This window comes from Etheostoma cragini, chromosome 9 (genome assembly GCF_013103735.1).
Source record: "Etheostoma cragini isolate CJK2018 chromosome 9, CSU_Ecrag_1.0, whole genome shotgun sequence".
NCBI lineage: Eukaryota > Metazoa > Chordata > Actinopteri > Perciformes > Percidae > Etheostoma > Etheostoma cragini.
Window position 1 is genome coordinate 8368873 of NC_048415.1, and position 16179 is coordinate 8385051.

General features: G+C 39.9%; 1 protein-coding gene across 1 annotated transcript in view; it reads right to left on the bottom strand.

The window, feature by feature from the left end:
- The window catches only part of nek7 (NIMA-related kinase 7), a 67479-nt gene that overhangs the window by 13121 nt on the left and 38179 nt on the right, over nucleotides 1-16179 (bottom strand). Inside the window, exons 5-7 of the mRNA XM_034881249.1 lie at nucleotides 14466-14576; nucleotides 10929-11037; nucleotides 8576-8683 (exon numbers count right to left, since the gene is read on the bottom strand). Of these exons, the coding sequence (XP_034737140.1) occupies nucleotides 8576-8683; nucleotides 10929-11037; nucleotides 14466-14576 (328 nt within the window). The remainder of the gene's footprint in view (nucleotides 1-8575; nucleotides 8684-10928; nucleotides 11038-14465; nucleotides 14577-16179) is intronic.

The window sequence follows — 16179 nt, forward strand, 5'->3', positions numbered from 1 at the left end:
GGAGCAAGAGAAGGACAGAAGCAGATAGACAGGTAGAAAAGAAGAACAGGACAAAGAGAGAGCATTAATATTTTGCAATGCAACCCCATGCTTCATTAACATCACTGACACAGAACAGGAAAGCAGGTGATGAATGAAAATGTAGTCTAAAACATGACACATTCACAGGTTTGAATACTCACCATATTTTATTGAAACTAGAGGTGGATTTTAAAGTGCATTGCCTCTGTTAATTCAAAGTAAGCTGAAGTATGATTACATTTAATAAGGTTAAATATCATCATGCAGACAAACATACAGTAAATACAATTTTACCAGTACCACAAAGTTGCATACATATGTACAGCAGACATACTCTCACACACAAAATATACATAAATCAGTTTTGATTACTGGGGCTCAGTAATGATCTGAAACAGTAGTCAGAGAGTACGCTCAGGGAGCAGCGGTGGAGCCTTAAAAGTTGGCCCGTTTCTGGTTCTGGTTTGGAAATTCATAAATCCCAAACTGCCATGGAGACTGGCAGAGGTCCAGAGAATCAGACCTTCACCCAACTGGACACAGAGACGAACCACAGCTCAACATCACATACACAACAGGCTGCAGGACGCTCTTAGAGTCTGAGTGGCTGCTTTTTTTCCATTTGCTTTCTGTTTGCTGTGATTTCCCATGTAAAAGTCGATCAAGCAAATCCTGCGGAGGTTTTATATTAATCGCATATGGTTAAAGGATGGAAATTTTACCAGCCCTCTAACCGGTGCTGAGCAGCTCTCATTCGCATTCCACATCCTCTCGAGCAAACACGTGAATGGAGGCTGACTGAAATATAAAAATGACGGCTACACAGGCAACCTCCACCAGTATGCCCATGACAATGTCAGCTTGTGCTTTACGTATAAAATAATATCGTCTTGCATTTTCCTTGAGATCCTTACAGATTATTAAACTGAAAACCGAATTGTTACGCTCAAATATATGTCTTAGATTACTAATTAAGTTCCTTATATTGCAAACGTTTAAGTGACCTAAACTGGATTCCTTCTGATTAAAATATGAGATACCAAAACCTATATACAGTGGGGCTCGAAACTTTGGGCACCCCTGGTAAAAAAATGTATTAATGTGCATAAAGAAAGATGGAAAAATCTCCAAAAGGCATCAAATGACAGATTCGACATTCGTACAATATGTCACAAAAAGTTAGATTTTATTTCCATCATTTACACTTTCAAAATAACAGAAAACAAAAAAATGGCATCTGCAAAAATGTGGGCACCCTGCAGAGTTAATACCTTGTACTGTCCCCTTTGGCAAGTATCACAGCTTGGAAACGCTTCTTGTAGCCAGCCAAGAGCATTTAAATTCTTGTTTGAGGTATCTTCGTCCATTCTTCCTTACAAAAGTGTTCCAGTTCTTTGAGATTTCTGGGCTGTCGGTCACGCGCTGCTAGATTTTTAATTATGTTGACATCAGGAGATTGTGAAGGCCATGGCAAATCTTTCAGTTTACCCCTCTTGATGTAACCCACCGTGGTGAGGACGTAGAAGAGGTTTTCATGTGATGACTCTTCCATGAGGACCATATTTGTACAAGTGTCTCTTTATAGTGGAATGGTGTACTACAACTCCAGTGGCTGCCAGGTCTTTCTGGATGGATAGCGCAGTCAAATGTGGGTTTTAACTTGCTTTTCTCACAATCCTGCAAAATTTTCTGTCTGATATTTTTCTTGGTCTTCCAGATCTTGCTTTAACTTCCACTGTTCCTGATTACCATTTCTTAATTAGATTCCATACAGAGAATTATGGAATCTGAAAACGTTTTCCTAGCTTCTTATAGCCTTCTTCTGCTTTGTGAGCGTCAACTATTTTTAGATTCAGTTTTCTAGACAGCTGCTTAGAATAACCCATGGTGCTGATTGTTGGGGCAAGGTCAGATGAGTCTGGGCATTTAAAACCTTAAGATTGACATCACCTGGTCTTTCCAGACGATGATTGAAAACCATCCATGACACTGTCAAGTCTCAGCTTTCCAAAGGGGGCGGGGCATGCTAGAAACCCTGCAGGGTGCTTAAACTTTTGCAGACGCCATTTTTTTTGTACAAATGTTTAATCTGTCATTTGATGCCTTTGGGAGATTTTTCTATCGTTTCTTGGCTTCTTTATGCACATTAAAACAGATTTTAAAAACCAGATTTTTACCTGGGGTGTCCAAACTTTCAAGCACCACTGTATGATTGCATTGTTTTATTTTTTTCACTTGTTTGAAATGCTGTGTGCCCAAAGTTCACTCTAAGCTTATGGTGTCCAAATATATGCTAAGGAGTTCTTGTACTCAATGCCACAGGCTGAAAGGGAAAACTAGGTGGACCTTTACATAGCTTTGCAGTGTGAAGTTACATAAAAAATGAAGTTGAAAAGCTGCTGTACCTCATTTATATGCTGCAAAAGTAAAAGTTGAAATCAATTGAATGTAATGGATTTGTTTTTTTCTCCTTACAGAAAATGGAATAGTTGTGTTATTTTTTATGACCCAAACGGTCCGGCCCCTAGCCTTTAGACAAACTGTGTGCTGGGAAACTGGTAGATAGAGCTATGAGGAAGAGGGTAACTAATAGGTGTTGATTTTACATTACGCACAAACAGCTGAAGTAAGCTGGGTAGGTGTGAACAGCTCTCAAGTGGAAAGAACTCATGAGAAAAGTCTGCTAGCAGGAAAATGGTAGGAACAAAACATAACTACACACTCACTCCCAATACTTGCGCGCACACACACACACACACACACACACACACACACACACACACACACACACACACACACACACACACACAAGCCATTCTGCACTTTAACAAGTTAGAGGAAACTCAGCTATTGTAATTGCAATTAATAAAACTATTACAGAGGGGCCTATTACATTTGAAGTCTATGGCAACTGAAATTAAAGGCTAGGACTTTTAATTTTGGTGCAGATCTAATTGGGTTGAGAAAACACACTTTCATCTTAAATGTGCAGCTTTGAATAATGAAGTGTTACCTGTCATTCCAAAATAAATCAGCATCTGACAGGGAAGAAGCAAGAGATAGCAAGTGAAGCAGGGGACCGCGGTTTTAATTGGTCATCAGGTTGGTATTGTTTGGTGTGTGTGTGTGTGTGTATATATATATGTGGATGCATGCATGCGAGCTGTGGGGTCTCATGGTGCGGTCTGAACAAGCTCCCCTAACATTCATTATTAGTTGATTAAAAAGAATCAGCCTCTTTTATGCTAATGGTGGCAGGATAAAAAACGGCGGCAGCTCTGGGCTCAGGCTCCTTCAGCATGCTAAATCAAGGGCACATTACTTATTCATGCAAATAAACTGAAAGTCATGTTGGGATTGATTTCCATTATTGTGAATGGCTGTGACATCACTGTACTCTTCTGTTGTATAGGAGGTGAGATGCCATCCAGTATAAAGAACCCTAAACTTCTATCCCCCTGCTAAATGTTCTGTTAGATTAACCCAAATTGGTGATCTTTTAAATACATGTATTGATTCAAACTGGCTACAATATCCTTATCAACAACTTTAAACCTCAAGCTTTTACAGGACCATTTAAACATTGTGAAGCGTTTCATAGGGAGTAAGCCTTCTCTAATCTGTGTTCTTACCAGTTTCTGTATTTTGAACAGCAAGCAAGATTCTGCTCAAATCTCAAAGGCTATGATTGAATTTCTCATTCAGACCCAAGGCAGGAGTTTGAAAACCTCTTCTCTATCGTGTCCTAACAAATTAAGACGTAACGTTCAAGGCAGCAGCCCAGCCAGAAAGGACTTAATCTCATAGTCAAAAGGCATTCTCTGTATTCCCTTTTATCCCTATTATGCTTTGCTTTGTTTTCTATATGTCCTGCTAAGGTCTCACGCTCCATTTGGCTCTCTGTCTGCCCCTCTCTATTTCACAGAAAAAAAGCTTGCGTTTATAAAAGATAACCAAGCCTTTATATACATGTTGAAATAGTCATAATTATTTTCAACATCAGCCTGCCTGTAGTCTTTCTGCTTCCATCTTGTTCTCCCTCCTCCTCTGCTTTCCTTTTCCTTCCATTCCCCTCGTACTTATCGTTAACACCTCTCTCATTACAGGTGTTAATTGCAGGTATATTAGACTACTTATAAGGGGTGGGAATCTCTGGGCACCTTACGATTCGATTCAGAGGCCTACAATTCGATTTTAAACAGATTCTCCATGCAACAAGTTTTTCACGTCCATGTGTAATTAAAAAAAACATACGTATAAATCAGAGTTTGTTAGATTATGACATATACAGTATTTGTTGCACACAAGTTTTAATGACATTTTTTTGTCTACTGATTTTATTTTGTAGTCATTCCATGCTCAAGCATTCTCTCACAGTAATCTTCCATGTCAGAGGTTCAATCATGTTTAACCCTTGTATGGTATTTGGGTCAAATTGACCCATTTCAATTTTTTACAAGAAAAATGGTACAAATATACTTTTTTTTCTACCTGAAAATCAATGGCCTTACCTTATTTTCTGTGATAAACATGTCTTCCTGTCTCAATTCAGAAAATTATTCTGGATATGACCAGTTGTGTTTTTTTCAAAGTGGATTTTTAACATGAATTATAACCTTATGACAAAAAACAAATCACACTTCCATTTTTAATTGTGTTCTAGTAGAGACTGATTGCATTCCTAAACATATATATGTTATCTCAATTGTTTGAAATTGTGATAAAGACAATATTTGTTAATAGATTATGAAGTAAAATTTTATTTCAGAATTGTTTTAAAAAACCCAAATAAGTCACAAAAAAGTTAAGACAACACAAGGGTTAAAGGTGGAGAATTGGCTTCTTAAAACATGAAACATAAGGTGGTCAGATGTGATAAAGTAGATGAACAGTCCAATTATTTCATGCATGTCTTATTAGATCATGTGTAAACTTTTTTTCTGCACTTTTGCCTAAACTCTGAGTTGTTGTCCATTATCCCATCCTCTTTCAGTCACTCTGTTTTCTGATTTGTACATGTCTGGTGACAGTAACTTTTAAATAAAAAAATATAGATTATTAACATTTCAGAATTGACCATCAAATTGTTCTAGAGAGAATTGCAATGCGTCTAAGAATCGATTTTTCCCTTCACCCCTACTACTTACTATTATTGCTTTTTAAATCAGCTTTTCTCTTACTACCGTTCTTTTAGTCTTTTCCTCTCTAATCCAATTCTTGCCGTAACCCTAACCCTCATCAGCAATAATGAAAGTGAAAATGAGGGTGTCTTTTTCATGCTTGAGTGTATTTTTGTCAATCTTGTGTCCCCAAGTGTGGATGTGTATGTGTCACTGACTGTTTGTATGTTGCAAATCTGTGGTAATGTGCATGAGCATCTGCATCTGCATGCATTCATGCCCATATGGATATGCACATGCGTCTCTGTGCCTTCATACATCTGTATAGGAGACAAAGAGTCTGTGTGTGCAAGAGTGAGTAAGAGACAAAAAAAATGTGTGTGCAGGCTGCTGAGCGGCTGAGTTGAAAGCCTGGGAGCTGACAGGCTGTATGCCTGGACCTCCATCTCATCTCCACCACCCCGCTCTTCTGTTCAGCTGGGCTCATTACAGACCCATTTTTACACACACACACACACACACACACACACACACACACACACACACACACACACACACACACACACACACACACACACACACACACACACACACACACACACACACACACACACACACACACACACACACTTTCTATCCCTCTCTCACTCTTGCTTTTCTTTTTTATCCTTCATTTTTCTGTCACTTCGTCATATTCTCCTCTTTCTTTCTCCTGCTCCTAACTTTCTTCTCTCGGCTTCCTTTTTTCCTCCTCTTTTTTCTGGTGTCACTTTGTCACATTCTCTTCTCTCGCACCCAACACATTCTACCTTTTTTCTGTTTCTTTGTCAACCTTTCTTCTATTTCATGTGTTCCTTTCTTTTTCTGACATTTTGCTTTTTCCTGTCTCTCTCTCGCTCTCTCTCTCTCTTCACTCCATCTTTCATTCTCCTACTTTAGTTTATTTCCCACCTTCTCTCTCCCCCGTTCTCCCCAACCTTCGTTGGAGAAGTGAGGACAAGTGAGATAGAGAAACGGCAGCAGGAGAGAAGGATATGTGACAAAGACAGAGCGCAGATCTGCCATTTAAAACAAACCACAAGAAATGTCAAGGGGAAAGCCAGGGACAGAGGCTGGAAGGATGACGCACTCTGAGTCCCTTGTGTCAACAGGTCATGCTAACCCAGAGACAGTGGAAGATCCTCTACTGAATACATCCTCATGTAGTAGTTAAAAGGATACAACGTATATATTAAATTTAAAATTACAAAATCTCATATGCATTCTTTACATGCTTATCTGGGATGATTAAATGTTATGATTGCGGAGCCAATGTAACTCTTCTAAATCAAAGGTATTAATTTATTTCACATGACTGCATTGACTCTGCACTGGAAGAAATGACACTGTGATTAGTGTAGTTTCCTGGAGATTAACAAAGCAGTTTTGATTAATTCAGATTAATTACAGTATTCCACTTGACCCTTGTGCTCGTGGGCTGCCTATCCTCCGCCAGCCTAAAGAGGGTGCTGTGGACTCAACATTTAATGAGCAATCACAGACTCTCCCCCCCACTCAACTCTGCTGGCACTGCAGGCAGCTTTGTTGATAGGGCTACTGTTGAGCTGATCATGTGATTCACACTTTCTCAAACGGCTGGGCCGCTGCTTATACATGGGCTGAGAATAGCATGCTGTTTGCGATAATAACAGTTTGACATAAGGATGTGAGACAGTGAGAATGACAGTGTTTATATTTGACTATGGAGTCAATTTTCTAGATTCAAACCTATGAGGCAGCTTATACTGCATACATGTTAAATAGTGTAACCCTCTCCACTACAATGACTTGTGCCACATTTTTCTGTGTAATTCTGGACAAAGAACAACTTATGTACAGTGCTAGTGAACGCAAGAGATTCATTTCAAAACTATTTACACAAAATACCAACACAAAGGAAGGGAAGCCAGCTCAAAATTATCAGAATGTGTGCAAAAAGGTACCTTTTACAAATTTCTATCTTTGTCGTTTTTATTGTTTTATAGACCAAACACCTGATCCAAATTTACAATCAAACAACACACAGCCACTGCTCTCCGCTGAGTTTGTACAGTACGGTTGCCAAATGCCAAATTGGGGGAATAACTTGTTAGATGCCTCAGAAAGTTTAGATCAATCTTTAACCAATGTCCATCATGTTTTTACCAATATGATTTCAGCAAGACACTAGACTATGTGCTGCTTTTTTTATTTTGGTAAGGATTTCTGGACAATTATAATGTCCAAAAACATGTTTTTGTTGAAGTAAAAAGTAGTCAGTGACTGAAAAAACCCACAAACATATCAGTTTATTTAGTGGCATGTTTTTACTGATGCTGTTACTAAGGACGTCTTCAATTCTTAAGACATGTTTAAACTCTACCTTCACCAATGCCTTAATTTAATGTCTTAACAGCAATTCACTCCCTCATCTGATCAAATCTGTTATACACAAAGAGGAGAACAAATTATTTTCTGATACCATATATTTGCTTATTTCTGGAAAGGTTTAGGTGTTTTATGGATTAATTTCAAACATTTTCAGTTCATAACATAATATTCATCATACCGTCTTTTTCTTGCAGCGTTATGCATGGTGTTGCCCAAAAACAAAAAGTGCAGGAGTAGATACTCTAAAAATGAGGCACAGTGATGAAGGCTTTTAGGAACAGGCTGTTAACAAATTGTTAATAGGCGTTTGTTTCAAACACCCCCACCCTTGAACTTAGGTAGATGTCTGTATGTGACTCTCTGTGTAGATTTGTGTTAAACCCCGTATCTCCTGTATATGTTTGGTATGTACGTGGTACAAGGGTCTATTCTTTTAGAAATCAATAATCACTTAAATGTTGATTCACACACTTTGAGGTTACAGGCTTGACACCTAAAGATTTAAAGTAAAAGGCCAACAGTCAATAAACACCCTAAGCGTTAAAAATGCATTTATACATGTGGTGCAATTCTGTGTGTCAGTTTGTACAGTCTCAGGTTTAGCACACTTATATTTATTGTAAATGACCTTTGAACAAAACAAATAATGTTCATTCCTACAGGTGACAAACACACCAATCATTGGTAACAATAACCGTGATGGTAAAATTGGCTGGCTTGTTTTATGGCACACAGTCACAATCAGAGCTGTGTGTTGAAGGCCTCTGCCAGTTTTCATCTCTGTTAGGTTTAAAGGTCAAGGCAACAGGAAGTGGCTAAGTGGTCTATGAAGGGGCTGGGCAGACATGGCCAGGCAGTATGGCTACATGACACATGGCTCTGGGCTCAGCATGCCTAATGAAACACATCCAACAATAATTACTGGGGACCGCTGTGTGCAAGTGTCTATTCATTTGTGAGCTTATGAGTAAATAGCTTGTGTTTAAGTGTGTATATCCACATATGTATGGACTATAGTGACTAACCTAGTGAGTGCGCGGCGGTTGTTTTGGAGCTGAAGAATCGTCCCAGTCCCAAGTCTCCTAGTTTCACTACTCCTGTAGCTGTGATGAATACATTGGCTGGCTTGATATCTGGAGAGGGGAGAGATTGGTTGCATATAAAAACCAAAACTACTGTTAGAAAAATGACAGAAAATCTAAGGGGAAAACAATGGCTGTGGTACAGAGATATGATCATAAACAAATAAAGTGCATGACCACCGTGATGGAGATTAATTTGGGAAAGTTTAGTTTTTGGTCTTCGCTAAGAAAACATGACTGTATAAGATGCATAAATTGTATTATTGAAAATGTTAACTTCAGTTAACGTGGGTGTTAGCAAACCGTTTCTTCTGCTTATTCTACTGTAATGGTAAGTGACCTGCATCAGCCTTTGAAATGTACAACTCTAATATAATTGTAAGGGGCTTTTGAATAGGCGGCCTTTGTTAAGTGATCATTAAAACCCAAAGCTCAGGGTTCATTAGTGTCCCTGTACCCTAATCAGAGTCAGCCCGACGGAAGTACACCACTTGTGTGTGTGTGTGTGTGTGTGTGTGTGTGTGTGTGTGTGTGTGTGTGTGTGTCCAGGGCTTGATTTGACTGGGCCCTACTGAAATCATGTGGGCCCATAAACACTGTGTACTCTGGTCTATGTGTTGTTCATCACCTACACTTAAGCCTTCTGTCATATGCAACAGGGCTGATCCCACTGACTTCATGTTCCTTATTCATCCTCTTTTATTTTAAAGGCTTAAATGGCCGCTACTGGAAGTAATGTATTATTTATTCTGTTAACTTGGAAATGTACAGGAAAGCAGTAGTATACAGCAACGTCTTTAGATTGTTGTCCCACTTTTCAGACATCCATTGGTCTCAGCCTAATTTAGTGGGCTATTAAGATTTACTTGCAGACTGGAAAGCTTGAACATCATCTTCATTTTTTGTCCAAGTTTTGCTGCTGTTGTATGGTAATGCATTTGCGAGCAAGAACTGTTTAGGTAACTTGCCCTGTTTTTGGTACATTTATGTTATTAGGGGTCCTAGCCTGAGGATGCGGGAAATGCAGTAGTGCAAAACTGTGTTTCAGTGTGACATTTTCAGGACTGGACCAAAACTCTTCAAATAAATTGATCCACTTCCACCACTAGGTGGCGCTATAGCAGAAGAAACTGCCTATAACTCCCACATTTTACATCAGACATAAGAAATCTGATTTCAATGGGAAATTTGCAAATGCAACGCTATCAACAACAAACCTGTGATGATTGTTTTGCATGCCGCTCGGAGGCTCTGTACCAAATTTGGTAAAGAAAGACCATTAGGGGCGCTGAAATCAACGTAGACCACTTTGGGCCATTTTATCACTTCTGAGGTTGAGTGCGTCATATATGACGCCAAACGGCACTTGTGATTCGTAACTTTGTAACTTATCAATAAAACTAGTAGGAACATACTGTCTTTTGGAGCTAAAAAGCTAACAGTTCTGCCCCGTTCTGCTGATGTCTTTGTTGTCCTCCTAGCCCTTGCAGAAGGTTTTGTAGCCTAGAAACCCAGAGCTTTTCGGGGTCATTGTGCTATTAATCTGTGCTGTTACGTGTAAGAGTTTGTAATTAGTCACATGGTCTGAGACATTATTTACATAATGAATCACATCTTTCTTTGGTTTGCTCAAACTTTATTGTCAAGAAATTATAACTAGTTTAAAAGTAACCACTGTTGTTATGCAACTGTTTATCCTGGTAATATGTCACAACAATAGTAGAAGGTAGAAGATCTGTGAGCAATTGCAGTATTTGTATAAGTCTCTCCAACTAGTATGCACATTCCATTAGTACTTTAAAGCTTTTTTTAACCATTGGTTGTAATGTAATAAGAAACCCAACCTTATCTAGGTTGAAACAAGGAACAAATAAAGTGTTTTCTTTATATTTGGCAGGGTTGGTAATGTTGGCAAACACCTAATATTATCTTACCCAATGTTTAAAACAAACAGGACTACTGTTAGCAATGCCACAACGACATGCATTGAGCTCAGGGTCGTACACAGGAGGGTAGAGTGTGCGCAGCAGGGCAAGGAGGCATTTCATTGGTTCCTTCCAAGTGGACCGCGAGGCAGTGACTTGTCGCCGTTTTTACAGGATTTCAGCAGCTACAAATGACGGTTCTTTCGCTTCTTTTCCAGAGCCTGTAAGTTATTTATTGCTGACGGGGTGTAAAGATCATTTAAGGCAATATATGTCATAGATTATATTGGAATAGTTACCAACCCAGCCTTTTATAAGCGTGTGTGTGTGTGTGTGTGTGTGTGCGTGTGTGCGTGTGTGCTTAACAATACCTCTGTGCATCACTCTCCGGGAGTGCATGTGTTCGAGAGCACTGCACAGTTGGACAAAGTATTTCCACACTGTTCTCTCAGGGATGAGCCTCCTCTGCTTCTTAAAGTGCTATAAAATAAATACAAGCACACACACAAACCAAATCAGAAAATCTTAGCAACATTAGCATACTTGAAAGAAGAAACAAATAAAATAATTTAATAGGAGTGGAAAGAGGTCTTGTGTGGCACGGAATACAATTTTTACATTTTAGCAAAGTGTTTATGTCGGTGTGTGTTTATATAGCATCCATCCCCAGCCCCCAGCTCGGACTCCACTGCTAATGGAACCCAGACCACTCTTCTCTTGGTTTGTCCCTTGCCTAACCAAGCTTTGTCTCATTTTCGCTATGGCCTTCAATGGAAAGCACATGCCTCCTCAGGAACAGAGAGAAGACATTTGTGGTACCTTCCAAAACTCTCCCATCTGGTACACAGCTCTTTTGTTAGGTACAGATCTCAGTGGCACAGTGGTTCCAGTGGTTTTTGGTTTATTTATTCGTTTTGGAGGGCTGATTGAGCCGTTCTGGATCATCAGGAGAGTGGTCCATATCCAAAAAAGCCACAATAACGGCAGAGATTCAAATTAGGCATAAGGGATTATTGACTGACAATGTCAATAATCCACAAGTGAGGATAGGAACTCATCCTCAAACAGCACCCGGTAAGAGTAAGAAGAAGTAAAAAGTCTGGCTACCAGCTGGAATTTATGGGTTGTTCTCATGGTTCCAAGAAGGGAAGCTTGGACTTTAGCCAGCTTGGGTGAGAGTCGTGCACTTGACAATTACAATTTAAGCGTTTAGCAGACTTTTAACTAGAACAATTTATAGTAAGAGAACAGTACAACAATAATAATAAAAATTACTGAGATATGGCCCTTTTCCTATTTCCTTCCCCCCCACGTCTGGCGCCCTTGCTCCAAACTCAGACTTCATTTTGACCTCAACCTCCAACTTCTAACTGTTAAAAAAGACAAGACTAGCTTCAACAGATTTACAACAGTGCAAGTAATCTTATCGTATTTTAAGGTATTGTTATTATTTTGTCTATCGTATGTCTGTGTGACTGTATGCATGTACAGTATGTTCAAAACTCGTGGAAATACAACTACTGCTTAGCATCTTCAGCATATGTGTTAGTGCGTTCTTTTTGTGGAATCTACTTTCCTTGTTACAACCAATCCTTTGCTTCTTCAGCGTGTTCTCTTAATGAGGTTACAATATGTATGACACTACATCAGGTAAGTGTATATCTACTTTAGAAAGAGAACAACCTGTCGTCTTTAGTGTGGTCAGGGGTCAAGGAGGAGTAAAAACAGGACTGTTATAATTACTGGTCCATAGCCATAGTAAAAACAATGTGAGAGAAAGCAAGGGAGAGAGAACGAATGAGAGAAAAGAAAGACAGAGAGGGAGTTGGATGGGGAGACAGCAAATAGTGGAACAATGGAAGAAGGTAAACAACAGGTTTTAGGTAATAGTAAGATACAGAAAATGAAGAAATTTTATCAGAGAAAGAGAGGGATAAAGAAAGATATAGAGAGAGAGAGGGATAGACCTTGGCCTACATCCAAACAAAGCCTTAGTGAGAAGCCATTCTTCCCTTGTCCTCCCATTTCCATATCAGAGGACTGTTTGATGTCAATGGGGGAGCACATAGACACCCACTAACACCACCCTCCTTTCCATGCCTTTAACAGCAAACACTGCACATGCAATATTCTGTAAGTGCATGCAAATCAAGGACCATTTGATTTCATTTGAATTCTGAGATGGTCAGAGAGAGAGAGAGAGAGTAAGTAATAGAGAATGAGGGAGGGAGATAAAAAGGAGGAGAGACAGCATGGAGGATGAGAAATCAAATAGAATGAAAAATGTTAAATTCATGCATGGGGGGTGTTCTGTTTAACATATGGCACACTGTTCAAATGTGTTTACTTCACATTACGGCCCAAGGAGGGGAGGCTAATCCATGGCACGCACCTCTGGATTGCCACTGTTACATTAGAAAAACAAATCATTTAGAACTGTGAAGGGGACAAATGGTGAGGAGGAGAGGCATGTGTTTGTGTACATGACTGTATATTGTCAGCAGCTATGAGGAGATGACAGTCTGAATGCTCCCAGCATCCTCGGTATCTTAGCTAAGATATCTGTAACGCTCAGTGGTTTGTTATCTTACCTCTTCAGGCTGCCATGATGCGTCTTTGTAAAAGTGCATCTCTGAACATTTGCCTGAGTGCATGTTTCTATGGTTGGGTCTACACATACTTTGCTTACACAGTGTACCATGTACGTATTTAGTGTGTGTGTGTGTGTGCGAGTGTGAGTTTGTGTGTGTGTGTGTGTGTGTGTGTGTGTGCTGAGCCTGCCATGTTCACTCTCTTGTACCGCTAATCCTCGCCTCTCCTAATTTGCTGTGTTGAACTGTGCAGATGTGTTGCTGCTGAGTATGACTGCAAACAGCTTGTTGAGCTGTGCTGATACAACGTTGCAGGCATCATTTATGCATGGAAGAAGACCAAGGTTTTTTACATACACACCACTAATTTGCTATACTGGCAGGTTTAATAATAACTAAAGGTTTGGTCTAACTCAAAGACAAATAACATGTTGAGCCTGGGATGTAATCGCAACCACTTTTGAACAACCCAGTTCCTTCTGCTCCTATTTCAACAACATCCCCCCACAAAAAACCTTGTTGATTTATGTTTAAGACATGGTCAACCTGAAACACCCATGTGGCTTAAAGCCACACATTATGAAAGTTATTCTAATAAAGATTTGCTAATATTTGACTTAATGTGGATTGTATGGGTTAGAGCCATTGAAATGATACATCTCTCTGAGTGAGATCTAGCCAATATGAAAAGCTGGGCCAGAATGTGGCCAGTATTAATGGGAGAAAAAACATAGCCATGAGAAGGAAAAAAAAAAGGTCAAGTTTCTCAAAGTCCTTTATTAAATTACCACAAATGACAGCTTTTGCAGCAAGTACCTCAACTCAAGAAAGACTAAAGGCAGATAAGTTATGCTCAGTATTTGTTCATACCCCCCCATATACAACACATTGTTGGATTCTTTACAACTTCCCTTTGACAGCCTACACAGACTGCTTATGTTACTTGGTTTCAGTATGGAATGGGTGATTCAGATTGACTAAGTGTCCAGGTCAAAATCCCCAACAACCAACAACCACAAACCACAGACTTCCTTCCGTTATTAAAAGGTCACACCAGCAGTTTTTGACAGCATTCCTTATAACAATAAATGTATGATATGGTGTTGGACTGATTACTTTGTCAGGTATTAGATATACCAGAATTCCCCCTTTGGAATAACAAGACATCACATTTTTGGTATATCTGATAAACCAAGACAGTTGCGTCTGAATGCTCCTGTGTCTGAGTTTTACGTATTTCATGATCACACAACGGCACTTCCAGCCGTCTGGGCAAGAGTGTTAGCTAGTGTGTGTGCTTTTGTGGAGAGTTCTTACCTTGATCATACGTGAGAGGTCCCCTGCATCCGCTAGCTCCAGCACAATGTTTAGCTCATTGTCCTCAATAAAAGACGCATGGTACTTTATCACATTGGGGTGGTTCAATTGCTGTGGGAGAAAAAGACGACATGTCATGGAGATGGAAAAGCGGAAAACATGCAGGTGACACTTGTCCCAATAAGGGCTTCCATGGTCACACTAGCTAATCGGAGTGAAAAACATTCACTGTAGAAGCTACAGACAGTAGTCTCTTCTTGCAAATGTGTTACACAATTTATATAAAAACAACCTTATCAGGTGATAAATAACAGATTCATGCAATAAGTTGTGTGCTTTCATTAGCAATTAAAACAACAGTTAAATTGTTTGGAACCCATATTTATTAAGTGTGGACCTAATAAGACAGTTTTGTCCTCCAGTGTGACAAAGCTGGGTGACATGTCACAACAACCCCACTGCCTGTGATCTCTCTCTCTCTCTCTCACACACACACAAACACACACGCACACACGCCTGACAGGCCTACATGGCTGGCAGTCAGAAAAACAAGCAACTCAGGCTCATCTCTGGCTGCGATTCCTTCCTGTTGGTTGGTCAATAAAGCAGGAACAGCAATCCCTGTAGTAAACAAAAAGTCTCTATCCATCCAGAGCAAGAATAGAAAAGGGGGGAGGGTGAGAGGCGCAATGAAGAGAAAGAAATAAATGACATAGTGACACAGACAAGCAAAAGAATGATGGAGACAGGGCGGGGTGAAGAGGTAGAGAAAGAGAACAAAAGGTGAGGAAGGGGGGAGAAAAAAAAAAAAAAAGAGTAGGAGAGGAATCAGGTGAGCATAGAGAAAGGGGGACGGGAAAGATGGTGATATGTGGAGGGCTGGAGACATGGAGCTGTGGCATGGCAATGTCAAGAGAGAGAGGGAGGGAGGGGGGGAGTTTGAGCAGACAGAGCAGTGTGACACGCGTCCTCCACTCGGCTCGGCTTTCTCTGCTGTGATTAAAGAAATGTTCATGCTCCGGATGATCCTGAGAAAAGGGGAAAGGAGAGCACAGTACAGTACACTGCGCAACACTACACTCTCCACTCCGTCACTGCATTCCTCCACAATACCCTTTCTCATTCGTTCTCTTTCCCTTCCTCATGTCTCCATCTTTTCATTTTCCCTTCCCTGTCCTGTCTTGCCAGATGTATTTTTGGCTCAGAGTGGCAGATCTGCACAGCTCCACACTGTAGCAGAGCCAAAGAGTGATGACAAGCCCCCCAGCCCCCACCCCCCTTCACAACCAACTCCTCATTCACAACTTGAACCTCAGGCAGAGGATGCAGAGACATAAAGAGATATGTTCACATGTAGATGTTTAGGTTAATGATGAATACAATGCAACAAGCATTCATTGGGAAATATCACATAGTTCTGCATGATTATGTAATTACACATGCTCGCTGAGACCCACCAGTGTGTGTAATTACTTAATCATGCAATGTGATATATTTGGTGAGCTGGTGATGTGTTTCAAAGAAGAACAAGATACTGAGTAATGCAATCTGATGTTACAACATTAACCATGATAACAAATTAGGTGGCAGTTTATTTAAAAAAGGAATTGCATGCTCATATGAAAGCAGGTGGTAAAAATTTGAACAACAATATTAAATAGATCCAAGTGTCTTTCAGCTGCGAAAGTTTGAGTAAAAACGGCTTCTAATGTCC